Source organism: Anomaloglossus baeobatrachus, chromosome 5, assembly GCF_048569485.1.
Source record: "Anomaloglossus baeobatrachus isolate aAnoBae1 chromosome 5, aAnoBae1.hap1, whole genome shotgun sequence".
NCBI lineage: Eukaryota > Metazoa > Chordata > Amphibia > Anura > Aromobatidae > Anomaloglossus > Anomaloglossus baeobatrachus.
In genome coordinates, this window is record NC_134357.1 from 347,330,149 (window position 1) to 347,349,001 (window position 18,853).

The 18,853-nt window shown below is 47.3% G+C and overlaps 1 protein-coding gene across 2 annotated transcripts in view; it reads left to right on the forward strand.

Moving 5' to 3' along the window:
• Positions 1–1,775: 1,775 nt before the first annotated feature.
• The window catches only part of ACSS2 (acyl-CoA synthetase short chain family member 2), a 113,181-nt gene continuing 96,103 nt past the window's right edge, over positions 1,776–18,853 (forward strand). For both annotated transcript variants that reach the window (XM_075349881.1, XM_075349882.1), the window contains exon 1: positions 1,776–3,301. In XM_075349881.1, coding sequence (XP_075205996.1) covers positions 3,190–3,301 — 112 coding nt within the window. In that variant the 5' untranslated portion in view covers positions 1,776–3,189. The remainder of the gene's footprint in view (positions 3,302–18,853) is intronic.

Below are 18,853 nucleotides of genomic sequence, written 5' to 3' on the forward strand. Positions count from 1 at the left end.
TAAAAATTCCATGCCCACTGTGCTTGTGCGGCCCACAGTGAAAATTGACCTGTGGTGCTGCTTGCAGAGGCCGCAGCATGTGAATTTATGCTGCGGAGCTGCATGCGTCCTCTAGGGAGAACACAGTGAGGAGACCGCAGCACCCCAAACTCAGATTGCGGGCACGGGCAGCTGCGATCTCCTAAAGAGGAGACTTGCGGCCCCGCAGGTCAGGACCTGCTGCATCCAGTACACAGCTAGTCCTGATCGTGAGCACGTACCTGCTTGTTGCGGCCATGACGATCGCAGCTCTATGCCCGGGGTCAGCGCTGGCAGGACTTCACTACAATTGAATCATTTGTGGTGCCGTGCAGAGGAGCTGTCTGCGTTATACCGATGGCTGCCGCCGGCCAATCAGAGGCAAGGAGGTGAGGTGATACAGCGACGTCACTTCCTTGCATCTGATTGGCAGGCAGCAGCCATTGGTATAATGCAGACAGCTGCTCTCCGCGGCACCGCAAATCATGCCACTGTAGTAAAGTCCTGCCATCGCCAGCCCTGGGCATAGAGCTGCAATCGTCACGGGGTCTGGGGGCCGCATGCGGCCTGTGTGTTTGAGTCCTCTGCTGTAACAGAAAGGAGGCTGAAGTACAGCAGAGTAACTTAACAGACAGAGTAGTCAAGCAGTCAGGGTCTAGCCAGGAAAGTCAAGTCACTGGAAAGAGAGGATCAAAATCAGGTCAGAAAAAAATAACTGAAGTCGGATGCCGTGAGATCAGGTATGCAGAGGGAAACACAAAGGGTACAGGGAGGAGAAGACCGGAGGGTGAGGAGACACAAACACAGGAAGGAGGATGAACCCGGATGGGTAAACAACTGACAGGAGCAGGAGGTCAGGGACTGGGACAGATGGACGAACAGGGGAGGGTACAGGTCAGGGCACATTAAGAAGGAATCTCATCAAACAGGAAATCTCACCAGAGCCCGTCACAGGCTGCAGAGCAAAGCTATAACCAGCACTGGAATGCAAGTGCAGGGAATAGATATAGTCTCTCCTGAAACCAGAACGAGGCTGATGGGAGCTAACCCCTAACATGACCAGGGAAACTCTGGAGCGGGGAATATTGGTCCTGGATCATGACATTTGCCCACTTTGATGCCAGTTCTGAAGCCCAGAACCCATTTGGGCTAGGCTGGAGTGACATGAATTGGATGTGGGGCATCAGTAGGTATGTAAATGTGGGGTAAGATCAATGGCCCAAAGTCCTTTAACCCGTTCAATAACATACCTCAGTGCCCACTTTGATGCCAGTTTTGTGCCAGTCTTATAATTTTTTTAGGTGTTTTTAAGTTTATTCACAACAGGGCACATGACTACTTGGTATTATATACTTGTGATGGCTTATTTTTGTTGAGAAACTTGTAAAAATAGAAAATAAATAATGGTCGAATAAGAAGCTGCTGAATAAGAAACTAAGTTCAGCATCATGTCGGCACTGTGAGGTGACATATTGGTAGTCACCCAGGTATAACATCTGACTAGAATTCTTCATGGCTACAGAACAGGACACAGCAGTGATACAACTAGTGTGGAGAGGAGCTGGGCATCTGCTCTGTGTAATGCAATGTAATGTAATGCAGCAGTGTCTGCTCGCCATGCTTTCTGCACACACCACTCCTCTCTCAACCACACCCATGTGTGACCGCGCAGTGAGCGCCATGTCCGCTGAGGAGAGCAGCTGTGTGCTCCTCCGGACAGCAGAGGTCGCCATAGAGCGGCGCAGCGCACAGAGGGCTCAGCACAGGCGCCGCTTCTTTGTGTCTCCTCCTCTGTAGGGTCAAGCCTGGACATGAGGAAGGACTCAGCACGCCTCCTGTGCACGGTGCAGCCCGCACTCTGACACCTCGGTCTCCCTCAGAGGACACGGTCGCCGGCGGCAGCTTCCTGCACCGCTCCCTGGCTGTCTGCATAGGCTAAGCCCGTCACCTTCCTGTGGAGCAGGAGACTGAATGAAACTTCCCTGCTCTCAGTACTTTCTCCTGCTTGTGCTTTTCCTTTCAGCTCCAGATTGCAAATAGCAATATTTTAAGACTTTCTTTTTAGTTTTTTTTAAGTGTTTTTAGTAACGGTTGTTCCCTATGGGACTGACGTGCCGGGTCTGCAGCTTGTTGCGCTAGGAGTGTGGCTCAGCCGTTATCAGCTGCTGGCTCCGCTCTGCTACATCGTATCTCCGCAGTGGTAGTGGGCTGTGCATGCTACATCTGGCACTGCTTACTCCGCTCTGCTACATCTCATATTTGTAGTGGGCAGTGCATGCTACATCTGGCTCTGCTCTGCTACATCGTATCTCTGCAGTTGTAGTGGGTTGTGCATGTTACATCAGGCACTGCTTACTCCGCTCTGCTACATCTCATCTTTAGGTTGTAGTGGGCTGTGCATGCTACATCTGGCTCTGCTCTGCTACATGTCATATTTAAAGTTGTAGTGGGCTGTGCATGCTACAACTGACACTGCTGGCTCCACTCTGCTACATCGAATCTTTAGGTTCTAGTGGGTTGTGCATGCTACATCAGGCACTGCTGGCTCCGCTCTGCTACATCGAATCTTTAGGTTCTAGTGGGTTGTGCATGCTACATCAGGCACTGCTGGCTCCGCTCTGCTACATCGAATCTTTAGGTTCTAGTGGGTTGTGCATGCTACATCAGGCACTGCTGGCTCCGCTCTGCTACATCGCATCTTTAGGTTCTAGTGGGTTGTGCATGCTACATCAGGCACTGCTGGCTCCGCTCTGCTACATCGCATCTTTAGGTTCTAGTGGGTTGTGCATGCTACATCAGGCACTGCTGGCTCCGCTCTGCTACATCGAATCTTTAGGTTCTAGTGGGTTGTGCATGCTACATCAGGCACTGCTGGCTCCGCTCTGCTACATCGCATCTTTAGGTTCTAGTGGGTTGTGCATGCTACATCAGGCACTGCTGGCTCCGCTCTGCTACATCGCATCTCTGCAGTTTTATTGGGCTGGCATTGCTGGCCTTTCCTGGCTCAGATTAGAAAGTGAAGCTCAGATGTTTTGAGATTTTTTGCATATGACAACGTCAATATTTTGGGACTATTTACATTTGATTTAAAAGGGAAAGTTTTCCCTTGCTGCTCTGGTTGCTCAGAGCCCAGACTGTCTATTGATATTGTGTATTTGCAATAGAGCTGTCATGTCTACCCCTGATGTGTTCCCTCCTGCGGCAGAGGTCGCCGCCTCTGCCCACATCTCATCTTTTCAGAAATATGAGGAAATGTATGGGAGATCAGTGCGGGAACCCAGCGGTGAGTAATGTCCTATGTCACCTGTTTGGGGGTCTGCAATTGGGGTCTCTTGACTTGTCGATCACATTGGTGAGGATGGCCATGCTCGGAGGGGATTCTGATGTCATATTAGGGGCTTGTTCAGACTTTCATGAATCATATATATTGTGATGTTCTTTTAACTCCATCTTATCAGGTTTTCATCATATTGTGTTTTTTGGGGAATCCCAGAAGAATGTGTGAAAGAATCCTCATTATTCTCAATGGGAGACGTATTTAAATGTTCTGTTACATTTAAAACCTAAATATTGTCCTGCCTGTGTGTACCATTCCAAAGTAGTTGTGAAAAGTATAAAAATGAATACTTAGTTTTAAAAGAAGGTTGAATTGCAGCAAACATAGTTTAAAGTATGGCACATGCAGACGTACCGATGTGATCCTAACCTAAAATGTCATTAAAGTAATTATGTTGCTATATAAACCTTAAAAAAAAAAAAATGTGAAGTACAATGTAACAGTTAAATATGTACAAATAGTCACAATTTTTGAGATAGAGGGACAAAAAAAGGTGCAAGCGGCATGATGTGATCGTACGTAATCCTATTACAATTTATACAGCTACAGTTAAAGACCCCAATGTGACTGGATTTGACAAACTCCATTCTAACCGCACCCATCTATACCCAGTACATAGATGACGTCATTCTGCTGCCAAAATGCTTTTTTTTCTAGTTGTTTGGTGTGTGATAGGTGCGTTCAGGCCACTGTATAAATCAGTCCGAGATCAGACCGCACGCTCGAGTCAGAGTTGCGGCAAGCATCGCGGTCCACTCTGACTGATTTATACGGTCGTTTGATTGCAGCCTTAGGCTATGTGCACACGCTGCGTTTTTTTGACGCTGCGTTTTTGTGCGTTTTTGGCCGCTAAAAACGCACAAAAACGCACCTGCGTTGAAAAAACGCGGCAAAAAACGCACGCGTTTTGCCGCGATTTGGTGCGTTTTTTTGCTGCGTTTTGCTGCGTTTTTGCTCACTGCGTCCTTATGCGTTTTTTATCAGTGAACAAAAAAAAAAAGGTCTGATGTCATTTCCTTCTTCAATGTGTTCTTCATTCTCCACTAGTGTATGCAGAAGAGCAGACAGCTGCAGAACTACAAGGCTCAGCATCCTCGATCCAATAGTGTATGCAGGACAGCAGACAGCAGCTGTCGAACTACAAGGCTCAGCATCCTCCATCCAATAGTGTATGCAGGAGAGCAGACAGCAGCTGTCGAACTACAAGGCTCAGCATCCTCCTTCCAGGACTGTATGCAGGATTTCTCTGCCCCCCCCAAAAAAAAAAATGACGTGGGCTTCGCCATATTTTTGTATGCTAGCCGGGTACAGCAGGCAGGTACGGGCTGCCCCCAACCCCCAGCTGCCTATTTGTACCCGGCTGGGAACCAAAAATATAGGGAAGCCCTTTTTTTTTAAATTATTTCATGAATTTCATGAAATAATTTTAAAAAAAAATGACGTGAGCTTCGCCCCATTTTTGAGTCCAGCCGGGTACAACTAGGCAGCTGGGGATTGGAATCCACAGTGCAGGGTGCCCATGCTTTCTGGGCACCCCCGCTGTGAATTGCAGTCCCGCAGCCACCCCAGAAAATGGCGCTTTCATAGAAGCGCCATCTTCTGGCGCTGTATCCAACTCTTCCGGCTGCCCTGATGCCGGGTGGCTAGCCAGGTAATAATGGAGTTAGGGCTAGCTGTATATTATCAGCTAGCCCTAAGCCCGAAATTTATGGTGTCACGCCAATATTAGACATGGCCACCATGAATTTCTAGTAAAGATAAAAAAAAAACCACAACACACAGAAAAATATTTTTATTAGAAATAAAACACAACACAATTAGTGACTCCATCTTTATTGAAATAAACCCCCCTCCGCAGTAATCCTGGGTCAGGGTCCCGCGCCGTCCAATCAGGATCCAATATCATCTGATCGGTTTGCTGGAAGGCAAAGCGATCAGATGATGTGTCAGGTTAAAGGATGTGAATCCCATCACACATCAGCTGATTGTATAAAAGCCGATTATACAATCAGCTGATGCATCAGTAGAAAAAAAAAAAAAATAATACTCACTTATGTGCTGTGGTGATTACCGGCAGCTCCCGGAGCGATGGGGCGGGAGTCTGATCCCCTCCGATCGCTGCAGCAGCTGCCGGTAATCAGGGATGAAGTCTCCTGACGCATCCGCTGATACCGGCCGGGCGCCCGCGTCAGCCCGAGACTCGATCAGCTGATGCGTCAGGTGACTGCATCAGGTGATCCATCGCCAGGTCCTGCAAGCAAGGTCCTGCCCCGGGGAGACTGCACACAGCCGGAGCGGGAGCGGCGATACCGTGACAGGAGCTGGGAGCGGGCATGGCACCGCGAGGCTGCAGACAGGTGAGTATAACTTTTTTTTTTTTATTCTACTGTTAACTTTTGTTTTCGCAGCCGCTTCCACCTCCTGCCTGTACATGGCGCCGCACGGCAGCATACAAGCCCAGGACGGGAGATGGACGCGGCGGTGACGGTACCGGGAGGATTCACGCTTCTGTCTATACTGACAGAAGGAATCCTCTTCCTGTACACGTCACTTTACTACCCACCTCCTGCGCTTATAGCTGCGTTTTTGGTCTTAGAAACGCACCAAAACGCAGCTATTTGCGTTTCTCATTGCGTCTTTCAACATCCCATTGAACTCAATGGATGAAAAGCGCAGTGAAAAACGCGGGAATAATTGACATGCTGCGTTTTTGTGGTCACCACAAAAACGCAGCTGAAAAAAAACGCTGTGTGGGGACAGCAAAAATGAAAACTCATAGACTTTGCTGGGGAAGCAAAGTCATGCAGTTTTGAGGCCAAAAACGCACCCGAAAAACGCGCAAAAACGCCGAGAAAAACGCACAGTGTGCACATAGCCTTATAATGTTACTCGTCTGCACAAATGTTGATTTCTCTGCCATTGTTGATATTATTGGACTCGCAAAGACTTTCATACTGCGTTTTATTCTAGCCTGTAAAACTAATACTGCATCTAATCAATGTTTACCATCTGGGGTTTCCTTACATCTAGTCAGAGGTTCCCCCATAACATAACCACAACTGCTGTCACTTTACAATAGGTTAAACTAGTATCAGCCTACCTATGTATGTGAATAAATTGACTGTTTTGGTTTTGTTTTTTTCTTTCATTGTGGTTTGGATCACATTTTTCATCAGTATTTTGTCAGATATTCCTTTAAGGCCTTGTGCACATGTTGAGTATTTAGTGAGGTTTTACTTCAGTATTTGTAAGCCAAAACCAGGAGTGGGTGATAAATTCAGACGAGGTGACGTGTTTCTATTATACTTTCTCCTCTGATTATTCCACTCCTGGTTTTAGCTACAAATACGGGGGTAAAAACTCACCAAATACTTAGTGGTTATCAACGACTTTTACTTTGATGGCCTATTCTTAGGATAGATCATCAAAATCTGATTGGCCAGGGTCTGACGCTTCCGCTTATCAGCTATTCTCTGTGTTGGCGTCAGCAGGCAACCGAAAGTGCTCAGTTCCAGAGTTGCTCTGTCTTGATGCACATCCGCCTCTTATTGAGCTGCCAGTCTTCTGATGATGGCCACAGTTGGGTACTGCACATCCGCCTCTTATTGAGCTGCCAGTCTTCTGATGATGGCCACAGTTGGGTACTGCACATCCGCCTCTTATTGAGCTGCCAGTCTTCTGATGATGGCCACAGTTGGGTACTGCACATTCGCCTCTTATTGAGCTGCCAGTCTTCTGATTTCTGATGATGGCCACAGTTGGGTACTGCACATCCGCCTCTTATTGAGCTGCCAGTCTTCTGATGATGGCCACAGTTGGGTACTGCACATCCGCCTCTTATTGAGCTGCCAGTCTTCTGATGGTGGCCATGGCCGGGTACTGCACATCCGCCTCTTAGGCTAGTTTCACACATCCGGCTTTCCGCCGGTATTCCGGACTTGACGCACACCAGTACAGTGTATACAGTACAGTGGCAGCGCTGTAGTTTCCAGGTCACATGACAGCATGTGACCATAGCTTGTCGCGCTGCCACTGTACTGTATACACTGTACTGGCGTGCGCCGAGTCCGGCAAACCGGCGGAAAGCCGGATGTGTGAAACTAGCCTTATTGAGCTGCCTGTCTTCTGATAGCGTCTGTGGCCGGGTAACGCACATATGCTTCCCATTCAAATCAATAGTAGGTGAATGGCAGTACCAGGCCACTATCGGAAGACAGGGCAGCTCCTGAATTGAACATTTCTGCCTGCTGACACCAAGAACAGCTGATCGGCAGGGGTGCAGGGTGTAGGACCTCGGCCGATCAGACATTGATAATCTGTCCTAAGGATAGGCTATCAGTGTTAAAATCAGGGCTGTGGAGTCTGAGTCAAAGCTCATTTTGGTGGAGTCGGAGTCGGTATAAAATACTCAGACTCCTAAAATATATAATAAATTGGGGACAGTAGTGCAATGCAGAATGTGCTGAATATTTTACTAAATAATATTTAGTATAATGCTTATATTTAAGTGAAAAATTAATATATAATTATATATTATATAAGAAATATTGTAGTACAATGTGAACATCAGACATTTAATTATTTCTATGATACAATAATCAAGATATTTAGAACATAAAATATATGTATTGGAATGCAACTTTAGAACACAAAAAACTAAAATTGTAAATATGTAATACAATATGTAATGTACACACTCAAGATATATATGTAATCTACTGTATATTACATATTGTATTACATATTTACAATTTTTATTAGTTTTTTGTGTTCTAAAGTTGTATTCCAATAAATATATTTTATGTTCTATCCAAATATCTTGATTATTGTATCATAACAATGATTAAATGTCTGATCTTCACATACACATGTTCATGTACTACAATACATTTTTCACCTAACTATAAGCAATATATGTGGGAGTCGGAGTCGGTGCAAGAGAAATTGAGGAGTCGGAGTCGAAGGTTTGGCTTACCGACTCCACAGCCCTGGTTAAAATCATGGACAATCTCTAATGTGTGTACGTGGCCTTGTTGTTTTGTCAGTTTTTCTTGGCTGCGAAATAAAAAAAAAATAAAAATCAAATGGTGTAAAACAGTAGAGTGCATTCTGTATGCGGCCTGAGTTTTTTAGCGACCCATAGATTTATAATGGTGAATTTAATTCATGACTTAGATATAGAGTAGTAGAGTAGACACGGGCATGTTTTTTTTTTTTTTTTTTTTTTGTTTCACTTTGTCAAGTCCCAGTAGATAGTTTTATTTTTTTTGAAGGGACTACCTTTTGGTAAACACCTCTAAAGGGTGTGGAAAGGCCAACATTGCATAGCTACTAACTGCATAGTCCTGTTGTGGTCTCATATAGAGCACTCAGATGACTTCTCCATCATTAGCAAAGCCCATATAAATACACACATCCCCCCCCCCCCCGCCCCCCAGCCATAAATGAGACATACATTTTAGCAGTCATTGCTAATTAAAGCTTGGCAGACCATATTTATGGACATATTATACAGCTATTTTCACTGTAAATATTGGTAGCACATAAAGCTTTTTCTTATTTGGGTGTGGTAAGTATTGCAACATATGTATCCTTCAGGACTCTGGTTATTTATGTGAAAACAATTGTATCTGACAGACCAGTCCATTCAGTTTTCTCTAGTTTAGGTTGAAACAAACGTGTCAGATTCAAGGGCATGCCAATGAAAACAAATGTGAATATTTAGGCTATGTGCGCACCTGAAAGTGCATTTTTCTTGAGAAAAAAACGGATCCACTGAAAGAATCTCGCACCCGCGGTAAAACTGCACCCGCGTTTATGCAGCGATTTGGTGCGAATTTTCCGCAAGTTGGTCCCCGCGGTTTCTACCATTATATCTATGGCAAAAAACGCAGGTACCTGCGGAAAAGAAGTGACATGCACATTGTCTGTAGAAATTCTGCAGAAAGAATGTTCTTGAGAAAAAAACGCAGTGTGCGCACAGCTTTTTTTTTTTTTTTTTTTTTATTTTTTCCAATGGGTTTTGCTGGGAAATGTCTGCAGAAAGGTTACAAACATTTCTCAAGAAATTTCTGCAGCAAAACCACGGTTTAAAACGGGCCTTAGGACCTTCATTATGGGAATATATGAGGTTGTATAGAATTGGATAAAAGGTGTCTGCGTTTTTCTCCAAGAAACAGTGTTAGGGCTCTTCTCCACCTGCGATTTCTATGTGCGAGTGCGATCTGAAAGAAAATCGGATCGCACTCGCACCAGTGTTAATCAATGAGGCTGTGTCCTCTTGCTAAATGTTTTATGGCACGTCTCATGCTCTCAGTGAAATCGCAGCATGCTGCGATTTGCACCGAGTCTCAGCTCTCGCACCCCCATGCAATCCTATGGGAGCGAGAAAAAAAACAAAATCCGGGTGGCATGCGCATGTCATACAGATGGCATGCGCATGGCATACGCATGTCACACGGATCCTTGACATTTGCATACCGCGTCAGACTGGCTATCGGAGGAATCTCCAGTAATACCAGGCCTGGCCGCGGTTACATGCACTGAACTCCGGAGCTGTCACCTGAGCTCCACAGTGCAGCCTGAGTGATTGATTCCCCGGCGATTGCTGTTCAGTTCAGCACAGCTGCAGACAGACCGGGCTGATCTCTGGAGCTCAGGTGACTGATCCGGGGTTCAGTGCGGGTAACCGCGGCAAGGCCTGGTATTACTGTCCACACTGTGCATCTTTTTTTGTCTACATCTTGGCTGCGTTTTTTAAGCTGCAGCATGTCAATTCTTTTTGCGTTTTTTGAGCCCTTCCAGTCAATAGATTTGACTTTAAACGCATTGGGCAAAATGCTGTAAAAACACGTAAAAAATGTATGCGTTTTTTCATGCGTTTTTGCCACGGGTGCTTTCTTTTGTGCATTTTTTTGGGGCCTAAAACACTGCATCTTTATAGTTACAAAAGATGCACTGTGTGATCATAGCCTTAAAGGGAACCTGTTGGGTCCAATATGCACCCAGAACCACGAGCAGTTCTGGGTGCATATTGCAAATCCCTGCCTAAGGGGTGCTTCACACACAGCGAGCTCGCTGCCGAGATCGCTGCTGAGTCACGCTTTTTGTGACGCAGCAGTGACCTCATTAGCGATCTCGCTGTGTGTGACACTGAGCAGCGATCTGGCCCCTGCTGCGAGATCGCTGCTCGTTACACACAGCCCTGGTTCGTTTTCTTCAAAGGCGCTCTCCCGCTGTGACACACAGATCGCTGTGTGTGACAGCGAGAGAGCGACAAATGAAGCGAGCAGGGAGCAGGAGCCGGCATCGGGCAGCTGCGGTAAGCTGTAACCAAGATAAACATCGGGTAACCAAGGTGGTTACCCGATATTTACCTTAGTTACCAGCCTGTGCTGCCGGCTCCGGCTCTCTGCACATGTAGCTGCTGTACACATCGGGTTAATTAACCTGATGTGTACTGTAGCTAGGAGAGCAAGGAGCCAGCGTTAAGCTAAGCGGTGTGCGCTGGTAACTAATGTAAACATCGGGTAACCATACCCGATGTTTACCTTAGTTACCAGTGTCCGCAGCTTCCAGACGCCGGCTCCCTGCAAGCGCAGCGTCGCTTGCACGTCGCTGCTGGCTGGGGGCTGGTCACTGGTCGCTGGTGAGATCTGCCTGTTTGACAGCTCACCAGCGACCATGTAGCGATGCAGCAGCGATCCTGACCAGGTCAGATCGCTGGTCGGATCGCTGCTGCATCGCTAAAGTGTGAAGGTACCCTAACCGTCTCCGTATACACTAGCATAGATAAAGAGATCTTTAGAAAACGTATTTCTAAAGATCTTTTACTGTATTCTAATGAGCTAGGGGACTAGTCCCCTGTGCGTTAGTTCCCCTGGCTAGTCAGCCCCATTAGGATCTTAGTACTCCCCTGTGGGTGTGCTAACATGCTAATGAATACGCAGCTTCACAGGATGATTTCACTCACCTCTCCGCCGCCATCGCGTCCGACGGATTTCGGCTCAGTGCGCATGACCCCGGAGTTTGGGTCATGCGCACTATGAAGCCGGGTATACGCATCCTGGCTTCAAACTGAAGTAGAGCACATAACTCAAACTCCGGGGTCATGCGCACTGAACCGAAATCCAGCGATGGCGGTGGAGAGGTGAGTGAGCTCATCCTGTGACGCTCGCGTTCATTAGCATGATGGGACGCCCACAGGGACGTACTAACATGCTAATGAGGGGCGACTAACGCCCAGGGGGCTAATGCCCTCACTCATTAGCATACGGTAAAAGATCTTTAGAAATGCTTGTTCTAAAGATCTCTTTATCTATGCTAGCGTATACAGGGACGGTTAGGCAGGGAATAGCACTATACAGTACACCCAGAACTGCTCGTGGTTCTGGGTGTGTATTGCACCTGACAGGTTCCCTTTAATGTTTGACCTCACCAAGGGAGCACTGGAGTGTTGTCAGTAAAAGGTGAAGCCGCCAGTAGGTGAGTATATGACCGGGTGCAGGGGGCTTAGCTTTAAAGCGCCAGTCCAGAGCTGAAAAAACACTGTGGAGTGGTACTTCAACCCCTTCACAAGCTTGGATGTACATAAACGTCCTAGAAAGGGAGTTGTTTCCAATGTAGCACGTATATGTACGTCCTGTCAATAGCAAGCCTCCATACAGCTCAATCAGTGAAAAAATAAGAAAGCTATTGCTCTCAGAATATAACAATGCAAAAACTGTTAGTTTTTTTTTCCCCCCTATAACATAGTTTTTATGGTGTAAAAGCAGCATAAACATATAAAAAAAAACTACATCAATGTGGTATCAGTGTAATCGTACTGACCTCAAGAATAAAGCTGTCTTATCACTGTTACGATACAGTGAATGACATAAAAAAAACAAATAGCAATTCCTGACTTGCTGTTTCCTCTTGATTCTGCCTCACAAAAAGCAAAATAGAAAGCGATCAAAAAATATTTTGTGACCCAAAATGGTACCAATAAAAACTTCAACTCATCCTCCAAAAAACAAGCTCTCACACAACTGTCGGCAGAATAAAAAAAACTATAGCCTTCAAAATCTGGTGATGCATAAAACCTACGGTATTTTGTAAAATAAAAAATAAATACATTTTGCATGATAGTACCCAAATCTAAAAAAAATATAAATCCGGTACCACTACAATCATACTAACAGGAGGAATAAAGCTGTCAAATAATTTGTGCTGCACCGTGAATGGCGTAAAAATAAAGAAAGCCAATTCAACTGCTGCTGTTTTGTTTACTCTGTCTCTCAAAGATCACAGTATGGAGTAGCTCATATTTATTCTGCGCACTACGCTGAGTGCTTACACCGGAATTGTGTAAATTTCTGAAAAACGTGATTCAGACAATATTCATAACCGAAAATTCACTGTAATGAGGCAGAGAGAGTTATTTTGAACGACGGTCTGGCCTGTGTCCATCTTTTTACTCCCTAATTTTTTTTTTATTTTTTTTTATCGTGCCAAAAAGTGTTGTCATCAACAGTTTTGTTGACCTTTTGAAAAGATGGACACTGGTGAACAGAGGCAAAACAAAGTTCAGGGTAACTCGGCTGCCTCATTAGTGAATGCATCCGTCGGGGGTTTCAACTGAATCACGTATGTCGGAGATATAGATGGAAATCCTGATGTAAATACTCAGTATAGAACACAGGATAAATGTGGACTCTTCCAAAATGTTCTATAACCCAAATTGCCACCAAATATTATTCAAATTAACACACAAAAACACAAGTCCCCACTCAGATCCGTCAAATATAGGGGACTTCCATATCTCTGGTAGCGCAAAACTCTTGAAAAACGCTATGGCTCCTCCACACCCCCTTTAAAAAAGAAATCTAGCAAAATCTGCGCTCCAAAATCTAAATGCCCCTGTTCCTTCTGAGCACCATAAGTGCCTAAGCCACAATTAGCGTCCACGTGTTTGGCATTCTTATAGTGAGGAGAGCCCGCTTACCGTATTTTTCGGACTATAAGACGCACCCTGGTTTTAGAGGAGGAAAATAGGAAAATAAAACTTTAGGCAAAAAAATGTGGTCATGACACAGTTATGGGGCGAGATCTGCTGCTGATACTGTTATGGGGGTAATGTCCCCAAATTCTCTACTAAGGTACCCCATCCTGGTAATGATCCTCCTGCCTTGTATATGATCCTGCTATAAACCCCCATCCTGCTCATATACCCCCATCCTGCTCTGTTCATATACCCCCATCCTGTTCATATACCCCCATCCATCCTGTTCATATACCCCCATCCATCCTGTTCATATACCCCCATCCATCCTGTTCATATACCCCCATCCATCCTGTTCATATACCCCCATCCATCCTGTTCATATACCCCCATCCATCCTGTTCATATACCCCCATCCATCCTGTTCATATACCCCCATCCATCCTGTTCATATACCCCCATCCATCCTGTTCATATACCCCCATCCATCCTGTTCATATACCCCCATCCTGCTCATATACCCCCATCCATCCTGCTCATATACTCCCATCCTGCTATATGCCCCCATCGTGCTCATATACCATCCTGGTATAAGGCCTGTATCCTATAGCACAGAGAAAAAAAATAAACATTTATACTCACCTTTTCCTCACTCCCTGCAGCACCGATCACATCTTCCTCTCTGGCACGCTGATCTGTGTGTGTGGAGCCGTTCCCCAGCAGCACGCGATGTCTTCCTGTCTGTGCTGATCAGCTGACCAGCACAGATCAGCTGACTGGCACAGACAGGAAGACATCGCGTGCTGCAGGGGGCCGGCTCCACACACGGGGACGGGTGAGTACACTGATTCACTGCACCCCGCGCTGATAATGATTTGCGGGGGGCAGTGAATACAGCCGCACATGATCACTCCAGGCTGTAATGCCAGGGGTGATCATGCGGACCGGCTCTTTACTATGCGCGCGTCCCCGCTCGTCCTCCCGCCCACCTGTCACTGCCGGCTTCAGCGCTGAGAGATGGGCGGGAGGATGGGCATGCATATGTAATGAGCGGGCCCACGTGGTCACGGCAGGCGCTGCTGCTGCCTGCTTGTGCCCCCGATGACCCGCTCCACCGCAGCACCATCGTTCCCGGCCGCAGCCCTATAGTCAGACCATAAGACGCACCCCCAACTTTCCCCCAACATTTGGGGGGGAAAAAGTGCGTCTTATGGTCCGAAAAATACGGTAAATTACAGGTTACAGGTTTCCAGAAGCTCGAGCTGTGCACAATGTACGGGAACTACAATGTACTGGGCACGACAGAGACAAGGGTACTTTACATGCTGCGACATCGCTAGCGATCTCGTTAGCGATATGAAATTCTAGATCGCAAGTGCGATCTTTCGAGATCGCACATGCGTAAAATGACCCATGTGCGATCTCAAAAGATCGCACTTGCGATCTAGAATTTCACATTGCTAACGAGATCGCTAGCGATGTCGCAGCATGTAAAGTACCCTTTATTTCCAACTTGTAATTTTGCATCATTCACTGTTTGACACCATGGGTGTTGTCCAGAGAATAAGTCATCACTACACCTATAGATTAACTCCCACAGGGGTGTAATCTGTGCTCTATAAATCAAATGGTGCTCCTTCCCTCCTGAGCCCTGTGGTGCAGCCAAACAGTTCTCTACAGTCACATGTGGGGTATTGCCACATTCAGGAGAAATTGGAAATCTGGGGTTAAACCATTTTTGTGGTAAAAATGTAATTATTAGTGCATAGGCTCTAAGAAGTCAAACTAGAAAAACTTATCATGGGCACACTTTGGAAGAATTGACATGCTGCAGATTTTAAAGATGCAGCAGTTTTTCAGTGTTTTTTTTTTCCACCATAGGAAGCAATGAGAAAATGTAAAAAAAAAATGCAACCATGTGTTTTTGTTAATAAAATTAACTTTTATATCAAATTTGGCTACAGTTCGTTTGATAATATACAAGAAAAACATAATTAGGCCACGTGCGCATTTTGCGTTCTATTCCGCAGCGTGTAAGTCACTGCCTGTGTGTCTCAGAACATAGCTGAAAAAGGTGCGTTCTGAGACGCATTCGGCAGAACGCAACGTGCACACATTCCTAGAGAATTCATGCGTTCTGGATGCTTTCTCTGCCATAGACAGAGTGGGAAAAGCATCCAGAATGCACATTTTTGACAGCGCGGTCCCACTCGGCTCTGCAGCATCCCCATAGGCTTGCAGCAGAGCCAAGAGGGACCACACAGACAAAAAGAGCATGGCTGGCTGCGATACAGTGCCGCGCGATCAGAATGAACTTGGATGAACTTCACCCGATTTCATTGTGACGGCGCAGCTACATCGAAAGCTGACAGGAGCGGCAGTAGAACACCGCTGCCGCTCCTGTCAGGTTTCAATGTAGCAGAGATGAAAGCGTCGTGGGACCTTGTGTGGCTTACGTCGGACATGGAGGTGTTTTTGAGGGGTTATTAAAGTGGTAAAAGAGGGTGTTTTTTTTTTGTTTTTGTTTTTCATTCCAAATAAATGATTTTTTGGATGTGTGTGTTTATTTACTTTAACTTACAGGTTAATCATGGTATCTCGAGGAGACGCCTGCCATGATTAACCTTGGACTTAGTGGCAGCTATGGGCTGCTGCCATTAACTCCTTTATTACCCCGTTTGGCACTGTACCAGGGCAATTCGTGATGAGCCGGGTAAAGTCCCGGGACTGTCGCATCTAATGGATGCCGCAATTCCGGGCGGCTGCTGGCTGATATTGTTAGGCTGGGGGGCTCCCCATAACGTGGAGCTCCCCATCCTGAGAATACCAGCCTTCAGCCATGTGGCTTTACCCTGGCTGGTATCCAAATTGGGGGGGACCACACGTCGTTTTTTTTTCAATTATTTATTTATTGTTTTTACTGCTCGATATAGACACGCCCACCGGCGGCTGTGATTGGTTGCAGTGAGACCTTAACAGCACCGCCGACTCAGTGGGGTGAGAAGGGAGCATGCCGGGGGCCCGAAACATCTGTGTAGTGGGGTCTTTAGTTTAGTCATTACACCCATAAAGTGGAGGTCGCAGCTCAGGGCTCTGAACCTAACGTTCCGCTCAATCTGGATACACCTGTAGGGGACGCCATAGTAAGACCTTATAACGTTCGTCAACCAGGTGCTAGACCTCTCTTCCCCATCTTCTCCTATGGAGGAGTCGGCTTCACAGCGGGAGAAACACCAGTTTAGGTTTCCCAAATGTACACGGAGTGCGTTTTTTTTTCGATCACTCTAACTTCAGAGAGGCTGTCCAGAAGCACAGAACTTTCCGGACAATCGCTTTACTAAGCGCCTTAATGACACACGTTACCCTTTTCCCCCCTGACGTAGTTAAGGGTTGGGCTCAGTGTCACAGGGTGGATCCTCCAGTCTCCAGACTGGCGGCTAGATCCGTAGTATTAGTGGCAGATGGTTCATCTCTCATGGATGCCACTGACAGGCAAATAAAGCTTATGATGAAATCCATCTTTGAAGCCATAGGCGCATCTTTTGCTCCGGCCTTCGCAGCCGTGAGGGCTCTCCAAGCTATCTCAGCTTCTCTGGCTGAGATTAATGCGGTCGCACGTACCTCTGCCCCGCAGGTTGTGTCCTTGGCTTCTCAAGCGTCCCAGCCCTCCTCGTCCAACAGGCCACAGAAGAGCCAGAGGAACTCTTCTCCACGGCGGTCTAAGTCACGTCCTCCAAAGACCACCGGAGGCACCGTCTCCAAGGCGGCCTCCTCATGACTTTCGGCCGCCCCAAACCGCATCCTCGGTCGGTGGCAGGCTCTCCCGCTTTTGCGAGGCCTGGGGCCACATGTCCAAGACCGATGGGTGAGAGACATTCTGTCTCACGGTTTCAGGATAAGAGTTCAGCTCTCGTCCTCCACATCTCCGCCCCCCGAACGGATCATTGCGCTTTTCAGGCGGTGGACACTCTGACAACAGAAGGAGTGGTGATCCCCGTTCCCCTCAGGAACGCGGTCGCGATTTTTACTCCAATCTGTTCGTGGTGCCAAAAAAGGACGGCTCATTCCGTTCCGTTTTGGACCTCAAATTGCTCAACAAACATGTGACAACCAGGCGGTTTCGCATGGAATCCCTCCGATCTGTCATCGCTTCGATGTCCCAAGGAGACTTCCTAGCATCAATCGACATCACAGATGCCTATCTCCATGGCAGATCGCTCAAGGGCATCAACAGTGGCGTAACTAGAGTTGGATGGGCCCTGGTGCAAAGTCTAGACCTGGGCCCCCCCTCCACATACACAGACACTTGGGGTAAGGCATACCTCCCAACTTTTAAAGAAGGAAAAGGACAAAGTTTGCGGCGCGCGTAGCGCGCCGCCGCAAATTTTTAGGCCACGCCCCCTACAGTGAGGTGGCCGGTCGCCTTCACAGACAGGCGGCAGGGGGGCGCCCGCACAGACAGGCGGCAGGGGGGCGCCCGCACAGACAGGCGGCAGGGGGGCGCCCGCACAGACAGGCGGCAGGGGGGCGCCCGCACAGACAGGCGGCCGGGGGGCGCCCGCACAGACAGGCGGCCGGGGGGCGCCCGCACAGACAGGCGGCCGGGGGGCGCCCGCACAGACAGGCGGCCGGCCGACCGCACAGAGAGGCTCCGGCCGGGGGTGAGGGGGGGGGAGGGAGGGAAATCAGCGCTGGGGAGATTTTACTGTACCAGCAGCAGCACAGGCAGCGCTCCTCTCTGTTATGCCACGTCTACTGGGATGGTAGGAGGGAAAAGCAGGGAGGCGGAGAGAGAGTGGGTGGGCGGAGCCCGGGAGCCGGCCGTCCCGATCGTGGCAACGGGACAAACAACGTAAAGCGTGAAAGTCCCGCTGTATCCGGGACGGTTGGGAGGTATGGGGTAAGGGATAATGACACTGACACTCGGGGTACAGGATAATGATGCTGACACTTGGCTCTCACCCACAGCACCCTGAAATCCCTCTATCAGCACCCAGCTTTCCTATGTTCTGATATTTATCTTGTCCTCAGCACCCAGCTTTCCCATATCAGAGCATGAGCAAGCTGGGTGCTGAGAGATGTATATCAGAACATGGGAAAGCTGGGTGCTGAGAGATGTATATCAGAACATGGGAAAGCTGGGTGCTGAGAGATGTATAGCAGAGCATGGGAAAGTTGGCTGCTGAGGGAAAGAGCCTTTTTCCCTCAGCACAAAACATTTCCATCCCATACTTGTATCTTTGTCCCCCCTGTATAAAGTTCTCAAAATACTATAACAGCCCCCACATAGCCTTCCAAATAATTGTATAAAGGGTCTCACATAACCCTTCATATATTAGAATGCAGATACATAGCCCTCCATATATTATAATGCACCCCCATAATCCTCCATGTATAAAGTAGCCCTTCAATTATAATGCATTTCCCATAGTTCTCCATGTATTAAAATTCACCCCATAGTTCTCCATATATTATACTGCACCACATAGTCCTCCATGTTTTATAATGCACTTCCA